Here is a 19,625-nt window from a genome sequence, read left to right as displayed (position 1 = left end):
TGGGGAAGGGGGGAATCATGTTTTAAGCTGCCTTCAAAAAAACAATTAAAAACTTGGACTTCTAGAACAATCCCTGTCCTGTAATTCCTGACAGATCCCACGGGTTTATCCTGACTCCCAGCCCCTGCTCCTCCTCCCCTCCCCAGGGTAAGTTCTGCACAGCTGGGCTTGGGGTGGGAGCAGACGGTGGGATCTGGGCCTGCACCTTCCCTCTCTCCAGAGCCAAGGGAATGTCTGGGGGAAAATAAAATTTTGCCTTCTCAAAGGAAGCATTTTGCACTGAAACTGCCCTCCTGGAAACTCCAGCCCCTGCCAGAGGCCTGGGGCAGGAAGGAGCTGAACACCACAGAGTTCTGCTGCCCCAGATCCCGGTACCTTTGCCCAGGGGTGAGGAACGAGAGAACCAACAGCCTGGGAGGACATTCCTGACCAAATGCCAGCAATTTACTTCCATGTTTGTATGCTATTGGTATCAGAGTCCATCTAAACCACGCTGCAGGACGTGGCCCTTGCTGCCCTGCCCCGTGGAAACAATTCAGTCCCAGTAACACCAGTTGCAGGTCTGTGTCCGTCTGTCCCAGCTCCAGGTGCTGGTCCTGACTGCACCAGTTTGGGGGTGAGAACCCCCAGTATAGAATCACTTCTTCTTCCTGTTCAGGAGATGAGGTGCAGACACTTTCACCTTACCAGGAATATTCCTTGACAAATCGGTGTCCTAGAAAACAATGAAGAGGAGAAGGGGACATGGCAGAAAAGCATTTACAGGCACCTTCCTGAGCCCCGAGTACAGGGATGACACATTTCCCACAGTGAGGGGCACAGGACACACCTCCAACCTGAACTGCCAGGGCAAGCACCTGCCCCTGCCACAGGAATTCCCCCTTCCAAAACTAGAGGATTTCTTGGAAGATGCTGCTTTTGCCAGATACGTTATTTTAGATCAGGAGTGACACAAAACAGAAACCCAAGGCCCAGAAACTGAGGTTCAATTTCTAATGGCTCTTCCCAGCCTAAGCAGCACAGGGTGCCCAGAGAAGCTGTGGATTTCCATCCCTGGAAGTGTCCAAGGCCAGGTTGGATGGGGCTTGGAGCAATCTGGTCTAGTGGAAGGTGTCCCTGCCCATGGCTGAGGATGGAGCTGGATGGGCTTTAAGATTCCTTCCAACCCAAACCATCCTGGGACTCTCTGACGTCCCCCAGCAGTGGTAGAAAAACCCCAAAACAACCAACAGCACACTCAGTTTTGCAGCATTTCCCCCTCAAAGTGGACATTTTGCTGCTGCTGTTATATTTGCACAAGAGAAATTCTGCAGAAGGAGTCACCTTCACGCTGCGGAACAGGTCTTTCTCTCTTGCACTGGCTTCTTTGGACTGCATAAAATTGTGCAAGGCGATCTTGGCAGCTGTAAAAACACAGGAAAGAGTGAAACAGCTTGGAAAACCACACTGGCTTCACCAGGCAGAGCAGGGAAAAGGATTCAGGGCTTTCAGACCTTACCTTTGCCCTTCTTTTGGGTGCCCGGAGTGAGCTTGACTTTATACCTGCCCAAAGAAAAGGTTTCTCTGAGTAAAACACAGGTTGCCACCAAACCCTACCCCAAAAAAGTGCTGCCACTCACTTGTAGTTGGTCATGGCTGTGTAGGGAGCACAGATGGGGACAGCAAAGAGCAGGATGTCCTCGGGATGGGGCTGCCCAGTCAGGGAGTCCAGTAGGGCTTCACCGTCCTGAGGGGTAAAGAGCTTCACTGGGACCAGATCGTGTCCTCCAGCCCCTCCCTGCTGGGCTTACTGGGGACTGAAGGGTCCCTGCCATGGCAGGCATTGGAACCAGGTGGTCTTTGAGGTCCCTTCCAAGTCAAACCATTCTGTGATTCCATGACTGATTGATCACAGGATCACTCACTTCACTGGCATCGAACCACCAAGCCACGATTCATGACTGACCCTCTTTGATTACTGAAATCACACCATTGGATGGATCTTAGTTTTGGGACCCCCAAATGTTGTTACATCTTTACAGGGTCACCATCAGCTTCCCCCCTGACAGACACCATTATCCTCCTTCATGAAAGAATTTAAAGGAATTCACTTATTCCCAACCTTGGGCAACGCCCACAGCCTGTAATTACAGAAAAATTGGAAGCAATTTTAGAGGTAAAGAAACTTCCAAACTAAAGAACCACCTGCCCTGCACACTGTGTCATCCTCCAGCCCAGAGCCACCTCTCCTGGGGGTGCCAGCACCTCCAGAGGCAAAAATAAGGGACAAACATCCATGGAGCCAGCTCTGGTTTAATGGAGGCTGTGGAGATGAGCAGGGCAGGAAGAAAAGGAGGTTATTTTTAGAAAATACAATGAAGCTGGGTTCAAACAGCCCAGAGAGGCTCCTGGAGGGCTCCCACGGGAACACAGCCCTGGCCTCCACACTAATGGAGCTGCAGACAAACATTTACCTCCACTCCTGGCTGATCCTGGTCCTGCTCCTCCTGCACACAAACAAAGGACAGTCAGAGCTGGAGGGAGCACACAGCTGCTCCTTCCTCCCCCTGACCCTGGGGACAATCAATGCTTTATCAGCAGAACCCAGAAAGCCACATTCTCCCTGCCAGGAGAGCTGGACTCGTTGCAAAGCAAAGGTAAGACCATTTTGATGTGGGTGGGGGGTGGAGTGTTTCTTCCCACCCTCCAGTTTGCCTGGCACACGCCAGGCTGGGAGGGAGAGATGAGGCCCAGAGATACCAACTCCCCACAGCAGAGCTGGGAGCTCAGGTACAGCTCAGCTGAGTGGGAGGTGTTGACTGCCCTGGATCCTGGGACTCCTCTGAGCCCCAGTTGTGGCTGTGCTGGCAACAGGACGTGCACAGGGATTGCTGCAGGGCTTTGGGAAACCAACAGGCTCCCTGAGCTGTGCCATTTGGCACAAAGCCCAAAAACCATGAGGAGCAGCTCAGCTCCTTCACAATGCCAGGAGAGCCAGAGCAAGGGACAGACATATGGATAGGTGAGGAGAGGTGAGTGCTCCTCACCTTCTCACCCTGCTCCTCACCTTCCCCTCCTGCTCCTCACCTTCCCCTCAAAATCCTCACCTTCTCATCCTGCTCCTCCAGGGCCGGGTCCTGTGCCTCGTGGAGCAGGATTCCTGCTGGGAGGGTCTCCTTGCCCCCTCCTGCTCCACGACGTGGGGCCTTGGGTTTCTGCTGTTGCTTCTTTGCTGCCTCTTCTTTTGTCTTCCCCTTCTTCCCTTTTTTCCCTTTGTCCTCCTTGTTGGAGCCTGCAGACTGTGGGCACGTAGGTGGTCAGAGCTGCTGAAGGAGCTCCCATGGCCCCAGGGAAGGCAGGACCCCCCTCCCTCACCCCCAGCAGCTTCATGATGAGCTCCCGGTCCTCCTCGTCCTGGTCCCTGTATTTCTCCTTCATCTTCTTCATTTTGCTCTGCAGAAGGAAACACCAACAGCTTCACAAATGGTGGTTTTGGTAGACTTTTGCATCCACAAACACCTGGGTGCTGATCCCACGTGCACTCCCCTTCCCAGTATCCCAAACCTTTCAGTGCAGTTCGCCAGTAACCAAGAGACTGGTTCCAGTGAGCTCTGTGCTCACAGACCAGCAAAATCATCCCAATCCCACTTAAAGCACCACCATGAGCCTAAGACCACGAGGCAGCCATGGATGTCTGGGAAATTTGGGATTTCTGTTCACACTTCACATGCCAACAGCTCAACCCAGGGGAACCCCTGATCCCTGCCCACCTTCTGGCCCCGCTTGATGGGCTGAGGGGCTGGAACACCCCTGTTGCTGTTGGGAGCAGGGGGAGGCTGTGTCTCCGTCTCCTTCTGCTTCTCCTCAGGCAGCTCCGAGTTCTCAGAGTTGTTCTGCTGCTTCTTCTTCTTCATTTCTCTAAGGAAAACAATCAGGACACACTGCCCCTGGTTGTGACAAGAGAGGCTGCTGCTCTCCTGGCAGCATTCCCACCCTGATCCCTTGCCATGGAGCTCTGGAGGAACCTGAGGCACGATCTGTGGAAACAACCCCTCCTCAGTAAAACCTCTCCAGCCCACGAGTACACAAGGAACTGTTCACAACCAGCATTCCCAAAGGACAGAAGTAGGAGCCCACACTGGAACTGCAGGATGGAAAATGGGTATGGATCTCCCAGCCCAGACTGGGAGGTGCAAGACATGCCCTGTGCCCAAGTCCTGGGGAGGGAATGAGGAGGAGGCGTTTGCCCAGAGAAGCTGTGGCTGCCCCTGGATCCCTGGAAGTGTCCAAGGCCAGGCTGGACAGGGTTTGGAACAACCTGGGATAGTGGAAAGTGTCCCTGCCCATGGCAGGGGGTGGGACTGGATAAGCTTTTAAGTCCCTTCCAACGCAAACCCTTCTGGGATTCGGTGATTCCATGAAACACAAAGTGGCTCTCACCTCCTCTCCTTGGCAGAGAGGTGCCTTCGCCCCTGGGCCTTGCTGTCACTCTGGGAAGTGAAAGGTAGTTAGAGCACACCCTGCCCAGCAGCAGCTCCCACTGCTCTGTGCCAAACACTGGAGTTGGGACCTTACCAAGCTGGGCTCTTCCTCTCTGGGGAGGCTTTTCTGCAGGGATCTGTGGGCAGATGGAAATGGAGCATCAACACATATGGAGCAGCTCAGCCATGGACACAACATCGGCCCAGACACTTTCAGCTTTCCAGTTCTTGAAAATCCCAGCTTTGGTGAATGGGAAAGGTGGGAATACTGGGATTTAGTTTCCAAAACAAGTCTTAGATCTCTGCCAGCTCATCTGACACACACAGGCAACAATGTCTGGGCACCAAAGGAACCCTGATGTGCAGCTTCCCAAGCACACAGCCCCCTCAGCAGTGGTGTGCCCTGCAGAGCTGTCCATTCCCACCCACTCCATCCCATCTCCTTGCCCCCCCTAAGGAATGCCACTTCCAGGGACGACAGGGAGCTGAGCTCATCTCACAGCCCCACGCAGAGCAGGAGCTCTGCACCAGCCTGGCAGAGCAGAAACAGCTCAGGGCTCAGTTTCTCAGGTCTGAGCAGCCCTGCAATGAAAATGGGGCAGCATTCCCACAGCACTGCCTTGCTGACCATGGAAGGAAGGCATGGCAACTCATCCCAGTCCCTGTCCTGGCAGCGTTTTAGGAGACCCTCAGGGGTGCCCCCATTGCTGCTGCTTCACTCACCTCTGAGACTGGAGGTGTGACAGGTCGATTGTTGTGTCTGGGTAATTCACCTCCTCCTCCTTCCCTCCTCCCTTTGGCTCTGGAGGTTCCACTTCATCTTCGGATTCTCCATCCTCCTCCTCCTCAGAGTCCCCCTCTGGAGCAGGAGGTGTGTTTCCTCTTCCCTGCTCCAGGTCAGCAACGCCCTCATCACAGTTACTCTCAGGAGGGGTTTCCACGTCCTCTGGAGCTGCCTCCACATCCTCTGGAGCTTCCACGTCCTCTGGAGCTGCCTCCACATTCTCTGGAGCTTCCTCACACTCGGCTTTTTCCTCTTCACTGCTGCTGTCTCCTCCTTCTGGGGCACAGAGGGCAGGAAAACACGGTCAGAAACACCAGACTGATCCATCACAGAATCACAGAATTATGGAATCCCAGAATCCCAGGATGGTTTGGGTTGGAAGGGACATTAAAGCCCATCTCATTCCACCCCCTGCCATGGGCCAGGACACCTCCCACTAGACCAGGTTGCTCCAAGCCCCGTCCAACCTGGTCTTGGACATGTCCAGGGATCCTGGGCAACCTGTGCCAGGGCCTCCCCACCCTCACAGCCAACAATTCCTTCCCAATATCCCACCTAACCCTGCCCTCTGGCAGCTTGAAACCATCCCCCCTTGTCCTGTCAGTGATCCAGAATCCCACAGGGATCCCACAGGCCCCAGACAGCCTTGTCTGCCAGCAGCACATGCAGCACCCAGCCCCACTGTACCTAACAGCTCCACTTCTTCAGCCACCAGCTCACTGGCACTGCTGGACACCGTTTCCAGATCCTCATCCTGGACTTTGACCTTCCTCTCTTCCCGGTGTCTCCAGACACAGCTTTCATCCACCTAAAACCAGAGGCACCTTTGTGTCAGGACCAGCCCCAGTTCACTGGTCTGTTCACAGAACACCTCATTTGGCTTTTCCTTTCCTTTTTAACACTTTTTGCCATCAAAAGGCAAGAAAACTAGTCCAGCACATTTAAACTCAAGCGTGACACCCTCAAAAGTCAGTGTAACACACACAGCTGCACACCCACATTCCCTGAACATCCACATCCTCCAGATTCCCTGAACATCCCATGCTCCAGCTGGGATAACAACCTGTCAGAGGCAGGAATGTTTAAGTCTGTTTTGCATGTAGACAGTGCACAGTGGGGAAAGATGGAAATGAAAGCAGAGTCATTATCAGCTAGAAGCGTTTTATGGGATTTGTCCCAGTGGGAAAAGAAGTAACTGGGAATATACTGATAAGCAAGACCCAGAAAATAAGCCTCCTACAGCTCAAAGCAAATTAAAAAAGCCAGGAGGAGCTGCACAGGAAAAGCTGTACCTTAAACAAGAAGCTGAAGCCCATCATCAGATAGGAAGGTGGAAGGAAATTCTTTTTTCCCTGAAAAACAAAGGCAGAGTCTCATGAGGAGGTTTAACAGCCATGTTACAGGATGTACTTCCAAAATTCATTTTTATTAGAGGCTTTAGGCTACCAAAAAATTACACTGGGGCTTATTTTATCTCTCAGATGAGAACAGGAGAACTCAAAAGCAGCTGAGCCAATGAACTTCTGCCCAGGATTTGACAAGAAATGCTGCTGCAACTGCCTGATAGTCAGTCTAAACCATTCCCCAATAGATTTTGGGGAGAAGAGCAGGATCTGTTGGCTGTTCAGAGGGAAGGGGTGGCTGCCACTGCAGGACAGCCCAGCACCTTCAGAGAAAATGCCAAATTCCCACTGTTCCCTTGTGTCTCACCTCGGATCATGAAGCTCCCAGTAGTGAGATATTCTCCTGTGGGTGCAGTTTTAGAAACCTAAAAAAAAATCATGATATCCTATAAAAAATACATGTGACAGAAGGGCAGCATCATGTAATGACAACACCAGCAAAGTAACTCCTGGGAACAGCTCTCTGGACTCCGTATCCGAGGGGTTCTTCCCCTCCTTTGCAGGGAATTTTCCTAAGGGATGTTTCAATCCAATCACACACTACCAGCACTGTATTTTAGAAGTCCTGGGTGAACAACTGGGTTATTCAGGAAATAAAACCACCAAAACATCAGTGCAATCTCTACACTCCCACACCTGAGTTACACCAAATTTGACCCACATCCATCAGCTCCCAGTCTCAATCACAGATGCTTTCTCTGCAGTCAAAACCCTTTCCCTCAGTGTTCTGCCAGGAAAGGTCATATCCTTACCTGGTTGTGGGAGACCCACCAGGCACTGGTGACCACCCTAGCATCCCAAGCTGCACTGTAACACAGGGCCATCGTTCCAGCCTCTGTCAGGGTCCGGGGCGGGATGGGCTCCCCTGCAAGGGAACATGCAGCACACCATGACATGATCCAGGCACAGCAGATTAAACCCTAAACCTTCCATATGTGCCCTAATCCAGCGTGTCAGCTTTGCAGGATCCCACACCAGCCCCAGCCAGGTACCTGAGGGGTTCTTGATGACGCAGCTCGTGGCTCCGTGGAGATCCGCGTGCACGTAGATGTCCCCTGGAAGAGAGGGGGACTCCAATCAGCCACACACAGATCCCTGAGCCAAGGGGAAGTTTCCAACACCAGTTAGAAACAGCTGCTTTGGCTCCAAGCAGCAGGATGGGAAGAGGACACAGAAGCCTTTTAGTCCATCAGCTGTCCCAGGGAGAATCAGCTCCTTTGCTCCTGAGGGGGCCCCTCCAACCCACTCGTGCCCACGGTGCCAGAGGGACTCCCATCACCAAAGTGATCCAAGACTTTGATCCATCCCCTTTGATCCAAGACCCAACTTAAGGACAAAGCAGACAGACCTTCCCACGTCACTCCTGGACATCTACAAAACTGGAAAACAAGAGGCAACCCCCCCCCCACTCCACTTCACTGGACTCACCTGGTTTAAGGTACCGCTTCACAATCAGCTCGTTCTGCTGCTGATCCCTCCCAGCAATAACCAGGTAATTCTCCGAGCTAATGAACCACAGGAACTTCTCAAACCTGCCAAAATACAGCAAGCCCACTGTGTGAGAAACTCCTGGAACTCACAGGACACTGCACAGGTGGGTTTTTGTAACAAACTGAGAATAACCATCTCAGCATCTACAATTTATGACACTGCAAAAAGTTGCATGTCCATCCATATGCCTGGGGCATAAAAACAAGGCATGGGACAAATACAACACCACTGCCAATAATATTTTGAGATGAAACAAGAAGTAAAATCACCACAAAGTCCTCCTACATATTTTTATTTTAATGGTTCAGTTATTAGATGATTAAAAGCTTTGAGGTTTGGTTTCATTTGTTTGTGTTTTTTTTAAATTATACAATCACAGAATGGTTTGGGTTGGAAAGGACCTTAAAAACCATCTTGTTCCAACCCCCTGCCATGGGCAGGGACACCTTCCACTAGACCAGGTTGCTCCAAGCCCCATCCACTTGGCCTTGAACATTTCCAGGGATGGGGCAGCCACAGCTTCTCTTGGCTACTATGCCTGAAAATCATTCTGAGATTCTGTGACTTTAAGAAGCAGTTGCAAGGAGACCCAACACAAAGCGTAGTGCTTAGAAATCCTAATTAGCTCCACTTCTAAGCCAGTGGAAACTCAGCCTGACACGGGACATGAGAGAAGGACAATGGAGCTGTACTTGCCAATAGACCTTCCTGGCTTTCTGGATGGTGGTGACTGTCTGAACTTCCCTCAGTGTCTGCTTTGTCTTCTTCTCAGCTGATTTAAATGCCTGTTTGGACAGAAAGTAGGATCACAATCCAGAAGGAATCACAAAATTGCTGGCTGAACAGTGGGAAATGGCTCTGAACTTTATCAGTGCAGGCTCCACACTCTGCTGTGCATCTCCTGCGTGCACATGTGGGACAGCTGCCCTTGAATTTCCACCCTGGATAGCTGCTCCTTGAAATTATCAGCTCTTTGATTGTAAGGATTTGCACTGATTATCCACTCCTGCCTCCCTAAATCCTGGTCTCTCAATATCTCCACCTGCTTTGAGCATTTCCAATGTTACTAGTGGAAATAGAGGATAGATCAAGGATCTGCAATCCTCCGCTGAGCTTCAAATGTCAAGAAAAAAACAACCCTGGTTGGTTGTTTTTCCCTTTCATGTCTCATTATGGCTACTTAGACCAGGCCAGGACTTTCCACTTACCAGTGGATTTTGCTTTTAAATATCTTCTAAAAATCAAGAACAAAAATACCTTTTCTGCAGCTTCCACTGTCTTCTGAGTTTTCTTGGCTGCGTGTCTTTTGTGATCGTAGTACCTGTGAAAGACAAGTGTGTTTGTCCCTGAAATCCCAGAATATTCACTCATTTTTAGGATGTGCTTATCCCCTGCATATCTGCATTTTGTTCCATGTGTCACTGTGCATAATTGGACTCAAAATTAAATTAAATTAATGTGACAGGTAGAGACCAGTGAGTCTGGTCCAAGAAAATGCACCTCCCAGAGCTCGGGACAAGCTGCTCATTTCAATTTTTAACAAGATACCCCAAAGCCCTCCCTCCTACGATATTATCACCAACAACTGCAAACCCAGGGAAATTTCTACCATCAAAGCACACATTTACTGAAAATCTTACTTTTTGGCATTGGCATAGGCAGACAAACTGAGATCAACATCAACCAACGAGGGTTTGTTCTTCTGAGGTTTCTTCAGCTGCTTGTTTTTATTCTTTTTCTTTTTTCCCTTTGGTTCTTCTGTTTCTTCTTTCTCTACGTCAGCATCCTCCTCCTCCTCTTCCTCTTCAGATAAGACATATGGGTTCCTAAAACACATAACTATGATTTATCCTATGATTAAGAAAAATGGTTATTTTTTAATTCTTAGGGCAAAGTGCTCTTAATTTTATTCCTTCATGAAGTCTGCAAATGGCCTAAGGAGCTCTTAAAGCCTTTTCACTGTGCAGGCACAGGGAGGCCCTGGGATGCTTCACATGCCAGCCTGTTTATGTCCTGGTGCCAGCCAAATTTTGGGGGGAAAAAAATAAAACAAAAGCAGAAACAAAGAGCCAATTTTTTCCAATCCAGTGAACCGACTTAAAACAAGCTTATTCCATGCACTGACATTTCTGTGAGGTAACTAAAAACTCATAAATTAACTTTGCACCTTCCAGCTTTTTCATACCAGAAGTTCTTGCTATAAAAAAGAAATGTTGGTGGGTTTTCTTCCTCTCTGACATCCTGATACAGAGTCAGACGAGGTTTTTACAGGCACTGGTCGCTGTAGTTACCTCAGCAGCATGGTGATGTGATTTGTCTGAAGCTTTAACTCTTTGATTGCACTGGCCACGGGGTCTCCCTGGGCTTGAGCCTCCTTAACGATGGCCCCGATCTCGGTCCAGTCGATCTGGTTGGCCAAGGCACTCCGGACCACCTGGATGGCTCTGTCCACCACGGCCAAGTTCATCTCTATGAGCTCCCCTTTCAGCTTATCAGCTTCCTTAGGGAAAGGAAAAGGTTATATCCATTGGAGCCAAACACACACTCAGCAACAGCTCAACAAAAATCACAGGAAAGAGCTCTGAGAGCATCGAGTCCGACCTTTGACCCAACAGCACCTGCTCTACCAGACCGCGGCACCGAGTGCCACGTCCAGTCTCTCCTTAAACACCTGATGAAATCCAAGGATTAAGTGATTACATGGGATTATGGTCAACTTGAGATCTCCAGAGATATCCCTGGAAGTGTCCAAGGCCAGGGTGGATGGAGCCAGAGCTGGCCTAGTGGAAGGTGTCCCTGCCCACAGCAGGGGATTGGAATGTCATGAACTTTAAAGGTCCCTTCCGACCCATACCAGTCTGGGATTCCATGATAATGCATCTTCTCAGCTGGAAACCAAAATCTGTCTCACCTGAGCTTGCTGAAGAGCTTCCAGTCTGTGCTCATGATCCCTACGGACATTTTCAAGTTTCTTCAATGCTTGTTTTTCCTTTCAAAATTAAGATGGAAAAAAAAAATATATAAAGATAAATGGCACCACCCAATCCCTGCAAGAAGCAAGTGAAGCCTCTGAAGCTCCTGGAGCCATCCCAGCTGTCCCAATCCTGGATGAGGACACACCTGCTGCAAGGCCTTCAGATCAATCTTCTGTCCCTCCAGCTTGGAGTAGAATTCATCTGTTGCCTGTAAGAGAAAATCAGGTTTAAGAATCTCCAGGTTGTCCTGACTTAGACCAGCAACAAGCAGGCAAAGGAGGCTCCCTCAAGAGAAGTGGCTGCAAAGCACTAAAAGAGGTAACAGAGGCTAAAACAACGTTCAGGAACTTCCTCCATTGACCCTCCCATGAGTTCAGCAAGACATGGATGTCTCTCACTTCAAACCAGGGGTTATGCACAAGTAAATAAATGGCCAAGTTATGGCTCATTTCTTTGCTAAGAAGTGATGAAAAAGAAGCTGGTTTGATACAGACTAAATGACTGCAACGACAGACTTGTCTGCCCTGAATTCCTGCTGCTTCACTGGGTCAGTTAAAAAACCACAAACACCCAGAAAAATGCCTAAGAACTGCTCCTGGTGTTCCAGCTGTGCTTAAAACACAAGATGAGGGAGGTTTTAGGCTGTTTAGATCATCAGAGGGACTTTTCACAATGACCTGGAGTGACAGGACAAAGGGGGAACACACTGTCACAGGGCAGGGTTTGATGGGATATTGGGAAGAAATTCTTGGCTATGAGGGCGGGGAGGCCCTGGTACAGGTGGTCCAGAGAAGCTGTGGCTGCCCCATCCCTGTGGAATGTGTCCCTGCCCATGGCAGGGGGTGGAACTGGATGGGATTTAAGGTCCCTTCCAACCCAAACCATTCCACAGTTCCATGATCAGTGCTCTGAAGGAGATGACTGAAATTCAGCCAAGAAGCAGGGCAGGAATGGGAAATGGGAATCCTGAAGATCAAGGTCCGGAACAACAGGTATTTAGTGATTCCATGAGTCCAAGGACCAGGAAGGACAAACGCTCAAGGAAATAATAAATCAGGTGCCTGAAGCTTCCAAAGTAGTAACAGGAAAAGTTTAAATGTGATGACTGTGACAACTCTCCAGAGACAACTCAGCATCCAACTCTCCACTAACAAAACATTTGGGATTCTATGACTGTTAACATCCACCTTCCTTGGAGGATTCCACACACAGCTCCAGGATCTGAGTTCATGAGGACAACACTGCTCAGCAGGAGCCTAAAGGCCCTGTTTGAGTTGGCCTTTTCCCCCTGAAAGTATTTCTCCATAAAATTAATCACCTCTTCCAAGGTCTACATTTCCATTAACAACCTCTGCTGTATATTTTAATTACTCTTTTTAGCATCAGCCCATTAAAGCACTTAAGTACAGTATCAGCAAAAGCACTGTACCTTATTGAATGAGTCAAATTCCAAGTAGGGACATTTTGAATGTTGAGAAAACAAGAAAGGATGAAATTCCTCATATCTGTAAAATACACATTTGATATTATCACCTGAAAAACTAATTTCTGTTATGCAGACTAGCAGAAAAAGGAGAAAATACTTCAAATATTTACGTGTAAATATCTTCTGCTGGTTTATCTGGTTCCAGACTTGGCTTTTTCTCCCTTTTCTGGATAATATATCCCTAAAAAAAATACATAGATATAATTTATATTTGAAAAGGATCTTTTAAGTTTTAGGTGTAACCTCTGATCAGCACAAGACACCAAAGCATTCCAGCAGGGAGACCTTGTGACTCAGTAAATCCCTGACCAGTGGCTCATCCCAACCCCAACTTCTTCTGGAAAAAGAGGTGAACTCCTTACAACCCTTAGGACAATCCTACAGCTTTATCACACAAATGCACATGTAAGGTGTTGAATTTATTAAAGCACAAGTGTGACTCTCACAGGATTTATATCATCTGCTTGTAAATTATTTCATTGCTGCACAATTTTTATTCCACATCACCCCCTGGAGCCTGAGCTCACAGAATAAAATCCACCCTGATAACACCAAGAAGCAGATCCTGGACAATTCCTGCCTACCAGTTTAATTCTGCAATTCCAAAATAATTTATAACCCACCCAGACCCACCTTTCCACTGAAGTTGTCAGTTAGTGCCATGTATTCTTCTGCTTTCTCCAGAGCTGAGAGCACTCTCTCAAGATTTTCTAAAGAGAAAAATAAAACAGTAGAAATGGTTTAGTGCTGGTGCTTCACCCCAGCAATTACTGTTCATCTTAAAAAGGAGTTTCAGCACACATTTTACATCTGGGAAATTTTTAATAAAAAAATCTATTTGGGTGCTTTTAAGGCACAATTATTCAAGTTTCAGGGGGGAAAAAAAGACCACACAAATGCCAGCACTTTATAAAAGCAAATCTGCAGAGGCAAAGCATAAACCAAAAGCTGTGAGAGCTTATTTGTTACAAAGTTGATTTACTACAGCCCCCATAATGCAGCAGGAAGCAAAAAATCCTTTGGATATATGACAAAAATAAAGCACACAAGAAAAACAAGACTGTAGGAAAATCTATTCTGACTTTACCACCCAAATCCACAAGTTCCCAATAAATGTCAAGCTGCTACTTTATCAAATCCCCAGCGTTGGGGGGATTAAATAAAGACTATAAATCTTTGATGCTGATTCTCCTACACAGGATTCTTTGTCTAACATCCTTTTACACAGACTCCACCTCATGAGTGAGGTGGCATCTCCTTATAAAACCATTTATAATGTATAAAACCTGATGTTTTATCTTCAATACACTCACAGTGCAAGAGTTTTAATGCAAACAAGGTTGGTCCTCAACCTAAAAACATTAAAAAAATAAAAAACCACATAGTCAGAACTACAGGTTTAAGGACTACTCACCTCTTTGGGGAAAAAAATACTACACAGACATAAAAATCACCAGCTTTTAAAATATTATTTCCTACACACCTTTACTTTCCAGGTGTTGATCTATTTTGACAGAGCCAGAAAATCCAGCTTCTATAAGGCAATGCTCGATGAGGGTGGCCCCATAAGCTGTTAAAGAAAATATTGAAGGATCATCTGTAGAGAACATTCCCAATGAAATTTGTATTTAAATTTAATTTTAAGAAGTGTTTCAACAACCTAAGGCTGTGAAACTGCCTGCAAAGAAGCCGCAGGCTATTTAAAGCTGCTGTTTTGGAGGTTCAGAACTTATTAAACAGCGGTCCAGAAAAATCCAAGGATGGCTGCCAGGATTAAACATCAGGATAAGAGAAACTGTTAAAAGCAAGAAGCTATCTGAAGTTGTGTCCCTTGTGGAAAATGGGAGAGCAAATTCTAAAACACAGAAATAAAATTAATCTTCGGAAAATCTGGAAAAATATTCATCCCTGACGGGATAAATAATGAAACCTTTCCCAGAGGTATCATAAGCAGGAAGCCTGGTAGGGCCAGTAGGTTCAGAAAGCAACCAAGGGGCAAAAGGAAAACTTGGATATGACAAGAGCAGGAAAATTAAATTTATGTCTGGAGTTTCATCCACAGTGCAGGGCACTGGGAAGCTCTGGTTGGAATATTTCTCTGCAGGCAGGGAAATTGGCCTCAAATCCAGTCGTTGGAAGAGGTGATGGATCCAACAGGCCTGGGAAGGGGGATAAAGGGCAAAGCCTGGTGATGGAACACAACTCATCCAAGCACCAACAGCCAGCTGGGAAGAACTGGAGGAGATGGAGCAACAACGAGAGCTTGGATAAAAAACTAACACATAAACTCACTGCAAAACAATAGGAAATAAAACAATATAAAATAATCTCCATGTGGAAAGACCATCCTACTTATATGTATGATCATTTCTATCTGGGAGCAAGACTCAGCAACAGCTGGTCCTGCAGAAGCACAAGATCCAACGTCAGTGAACACAAGAGTCAAGCTGTGTGTTGGGAATTGGGAAAGGAATAACAAACAGAACATGGGAATTCTTGCCACAGCATAAAGCCACGGAGCACTTCCCATGTGAATGCTATAAACACTTTTACTCACCATGTTTCACAACAGGCAGAGGCAGAAAAGGCACAGGGAAGAGCGACAAGGATCATCACAGGCTTGGAACACCAAACTATGAAATATGAAGGTGCCTCCTGCTCAGTCTCTAAAATTTCAAACTGCTGGGATTGAGACTCTCCTGGGAAAATGTGACAGGGCCAGAGAGCAGCACTGGCCTGAGGTTAAACCCAGGGAATGGGATGTGAGAAACTGCTGGACGCAAGTAGTGCCAAAAATCAGAGAAGGGTAGGAGGGGCAGCTGGATTTCATGGGTGGACAAGGAGGAGGAGGGTGAGAAACAGCCAAACTCCCATGGTAACTGAAGGGAAAAACTGTGGAGATTTTAGAGAGTGGAGCAGCTGTGCCTGGATAATCAGATCAGTGACACCATGTGAGGCCAAGGATTCCTAAGTGACAGGACCAGTAACACTTAGGTCTGCAAATTAGCTCTAACAGAGCTACTGCCAGGTCCTCATCACTGCAGGATCATGGCCAGGCTCATCTCTCTGCAGACAGTTTGGAGTCAATAAATCTACTCTGTTTCCCAAGGCTTAGGGGTTTTGTTGTTTTTCAAACATATATAAAAGCAGATTGCCACAAAAAACATCAAAAAAAATAAAGGACTGCTTGAGCTGGAGAGGGACCTTGGACAAGGGCCTGGAGTACCAGGACAAGGGGGAATGGCTTCCCACTGACAGAAGGCAGGGATAGATGGGATATTGGGAAGGAATTCTTGACTGGGAGGGCAGTGAGGCCCTGGCACAGGTTGCCCAGAGAAGCTGTGGCTGCCCTGGATCCCTGGAAGTGTTCCAGGCCAGGTTGGACAGGGCTTGGAGCAACCTGGGCTAGTGGGAGGTGTCCCTGCCCATGGCATGGGGTGGCACTGGATGATCTTTAAGGTCCTTTCCAACCCAAACCATTCTGGGATTCCATGGTAAGTCATTCACATTTTCAGCATGATCTGAACATAATGGATATTGACTGAGCCCATTTCATTTCCTAATAAAGCCCAATTACTTACGAAGGAGTGGGTTAAGAACCCTCTTCAGTTGTTCCCCTTTGGGTGCATTTGATATTATCTCAGTTAACCTGTGAAAGAAAACAGAGAGTTGCAATTCCAAGGAATCATGTGCTTTAAACCCACCCTGTGTTACTTAGAAGCTACAGAACATTTTCAGTCTTAAGAAATTAAAACCACACTTAACCCACAAAAAAACCCACCCGAAGCTTTTCACAGCTCCAGGGAATTGGGGTTTATCCCAGTAATCACACCATGGAAAAGCAATTACCTGTCCAAGGTTGGCAGGGGCACAGCAGCTTTTGCACTGTCCACGGGGTATCGTTCCCGCACGGCAAACCTGACGTCGTCCGCCTCGTCCGTGCGGAACCTCAGGATGTTCAGGATGATGTACTCGTGGTCCGTGAGGACAACGTTCCCCTGGGAGCACAGGGACCATCAGCACAGCCACACACTGCGTCCCTGCTCCAGAGAAGGACAGCCCTGGAGCTCTGCACTCACCCTGTCGTACAGCTCCACGATCAGGTGATAAGCGGCTTCGTCGCTTCCGAACTGGAAGTCCACGATCCTGTCGATCCCCAGCTGGGTCACACTGACCAGTCTCCTGGTCTTCAAGTGCTTCCGGCACTGCCAGGGATGGGAAAAAGGTCTGTGAGGTGCTGCAAACACCTGGAAATGCCCTCCTGTGACACCAACCTCTTCTTGTTCAATTAAAATATCCTAACGGTAAAAATATCGGTTCTTAGCAAGATACCTTGATGCTTATAAATAATGAAATTGTTCCCAATTTTAACACTAAGACATCTTTTCCATTAAAACCACCTCTTTGGTTAGCCTAAGGGAGCAGGCAGTGAAAATTCAAAGGGTTTATTTTACAAGGAGAACTGGGATTATCCCCGTATCCATGTGGAAAGCTGTGGAAAGCCACCCCGGAGAGTCTTTGCTGAGTCACTTCCATGGGGTGGTGGCCAGAGGATAAGCAGGTCCATGTGAGCCAGTGCCCAGGTGCATCCCTGTGGATCTACCTGCAGGAACCCAGCCCAGGAGCCTGGAGCAAGAGCTGAACCCCCAAAGTCCAGCAGACTGAACAGGAGGAATCTACAACACAGGGTGCTGCTTAAAAATTCAGACAATCCAACTGGAACGACAAGGAATTTGCTGGAGTAAAATTCCAAAAGGTCTCAGCGGCCCAGAAAACATCCAGATTAGTACTAATTTTGTATAAATTTAAGTATTCACTGTTTTAGGCACTTAATAACAACAACATGATCCCAAGTCCACGTTTGCTCTTCCCTTGTCTTCAGTCACCCACCGGGTCAGGATTCACCGGGCAAATCCTTCCACTATTTTCCTGTCTCCAAGGACAGAACGTGAACATTCCTTCCTGACATCCGGCCACGTCACTAAATCAGGAACTGCAGGGGATTTTACCTTCATTGCAAAGCTGGATGGCATCATGTTTTTGGGCCACTCGAACTCCGTCACGTGGATGCGAATCCCAGATTCCAGCAGCAGCGTGGCCTTGCAGTCCGGCCTGGGGACAAAACAAAGCAGCTGGACCCCAAAATCCTTGTGGATCCCTCCCAGCTGAGGATATTCTACCATTCCAAGGCACGTGGGCAGCCACCTCTCACCACCCACCAGTCTGCAGAGTGTTTTTCTGCAGCGCTTCACACTCCGTATACTATTTGCCAATAATCTTTTTGGAGTAAAAATCACTGCATTTTATCAAAAAAAATGCAGAATTTCACTGAAAACTAGTCAGAAAAGCCACGTGAATTACTGCACTTTATACACACAGTAAGAGCATTTTTAAAGAACTTTTAAACAAAGAAATTCCAAGTCCTTACTTTTGCAGGCGAATAAGATACGTCTTGTTATCCACATCATAAACGTTGTTCACCCTCATTCCCAGCAAGCTGCCAAAGGGAAAACACAGAATCCTTTGGAGAATCTGACACACAAGTGGCTGAAAAATTCCCAGGGGTAATTAAAACACAAAGAAGGGCAAGTTATGATAAATTATGAGGCAGTCACCAAAGAGGGAGCAAAGGAAGATTAATGGAATGAGCTGGAAAGAAAAAAACACGGAGAAATGGCTGTTAAGAGACAGCAATTAAGAGAGGGAGAAAATTAGGAGATGGAAGAACTGCTATTAATGGATAAAGTGCAAAAAACTGAACAAGTCACTTTGTTCAGAGTGGGGCTGGATGTGCAGACTGTCCTGGACACCAGAAATGTGTCAGAGCTCCACAGGGATGTGAGGAGCAGCAGAGATTCCCAGCTGGCTGGGAATTGTTCAGCCTGGAGAAAAGAAAGCTCCTGGGAGGCCTTAGAGTCCCTTCCAGTGTCTAAAGGGGCTCCAGGAGAGCTGGAGAGGGACTGGGGACAAGGGATGGAGGGACAGGACACAGGGAATGGCTTCCCACTGCCAGAGGGCAGGGATAGATGGGATATTGGGAAGGAATTCTTGGCTGGGAGGGTGGGGAGGCCCTGGCACAGGTTGCCCAGAGAAGCTGTGGCTGCCCCTGGATCCCTGGAAGTGTCCAAGGCCAGGTTGGATGGGGCTTGGAGCAACCTGGGCTAGTGGGAGGTGTCCCTGCCCGTGGTAGGGGGTGGGATGGGATGGCAGAGCAGGTGAGGGGGGATGCAGAGCTCAGGCAGGGCAGGGCTGGGGGGCTCAGTGGGGTCGGGCAGAGCTGTGCAGGCAGCACACGATGGAGGGGCTCAGCTTTCAGGGAGCAGCACCGGGGGCAGGGACAGAAACAAGAGCAGGACCAGAACCAGGAGCAGGAGCAGGACCCGGGACCAGAGCCAGGACCAGAAGCAGAGGAAGGACCAGGACCATGACTTTGCCCGCGACCAGGACCGGAACCGGGAGCAGAAGCAGGGCCCGGACCCGGGACCAGTGCCAGAACCAGCACCAGAGCCAGAACCAGAACCAATGCCAGGACCGGGACCAGGACCAGAATCAGTGCCAGGACCCCCCGGGCCGGGCCCCGCTCGGGGGGTGGCGGTACCTCTGCCGCAGCTCGGCGAGCACCGCGCGGATGTCGACGGTGCTGAAGCGGGACTTCATGGCGCCGCCGCCCGCCGAGACCCGCCGAGATCCCGGTCCCGTACAGATCCCGTCCCGCGCAGATCCCGGTTCCCGATCCCACACACAGTTCCGGGCCCTCAGCGCTCCCGGGGCCGCCCCGCGCCTGCGCCGGGCACGCGCACTACGGGTCGCGCCCGGCGCCAATTCCCGTCGCTCCGCGGCCGCGCGCGGGCAGGGCGGTTACCCCGCGCGCCCGGCAGGAGGCGCTGAGTGCGCGGGGCGTGAGGGGGGAACGGCGGGTCCGGGTGGGATAAAGGGATCCACGGTGTGGGATGAAAGGGTCTCCTGTGTGATAAAAGGGTCCACAGTGTGTAATAAAAGGATTCACCGTGTGTGACTAAAGGGTCC

At 49.0% G+C, this 19,625-nt stretch overlaps 1 protein-coding gene across 1 annotated transcript; it reads right to left on the bottom strand.

Annotated features, from left to right (window-relative positions):
* Nucleotides 1-412: 412 nt before the first annotated feature.
* NEMF (nuclear export mediator factor) lies at nt 413-19,373 on the bottom strand. The gene is made up of 33 exons (XM_027662577.1): nt 19,198-19,373; nt 18,028-18,096; nt 17,609-17,711; nt 16,679-16,804; nt 16,449-16,597; nt 16,181-16,248; nt 14,083-14,169; nt 13,233-13,309; nt 12,710-12,780; nt 12,543-12,618; nt 11,259-11,321; nt 11,050-11,127; nt 10,430-10,638; nt 9,779-9,964; nt 9,396-9,459; nt 8,835-8,923; nt 8,076-8,179; nt 7,640-7,702; nt 7,400-7,512; nt 6,955-7,012; nt 6,537-6,616; nt 5,932-6,052; nt 5,184-5,520; nt 4,555-4,597; nt 4,420-4,469; nt 3,750-3,897; nt 3,355-3,432; nt 3,087-3,278; nt 2,454-2,486; nt 1,620-1,726; nt 1,499-1,542; nt 1,324-1,403; nt 413-715 (listed from the first exon to the last, which is right to left on the bottom strand). Exons 1-33 carry the CDS (start codon nt 19,254-19,256, stop codon nt 638-640), a joined length of 3,303 nt encoding a protein of 1,100 aa, XP_027518378.1. The 5' UTR covers nt 19,257-19,373; the 3' UTR covers nt 413-637.
* Between the last annotated feature and the right edge of the window lie 252 nt (nt 19,374-19,625).

This window comes from Corapipo altera, unplaced genomic scaffold (assembly GCF_003945725.1).
Source record: "Corapipo altera isolate COAL_440 unplaced genomic scaffold, ASM394572v1 169, whole genome shotgun sequence".
In the NCBI taxonomy this organism is placed as follows: domain Eukaryota; kingdom Metazoa; phylum Chordata; class Aves; order Passeriformes; family Pipridae; genus Corapipo; species Corapipo altera.
This window is presented reverse-complemented; position numbering and strand designations above follow the sequence as displayed.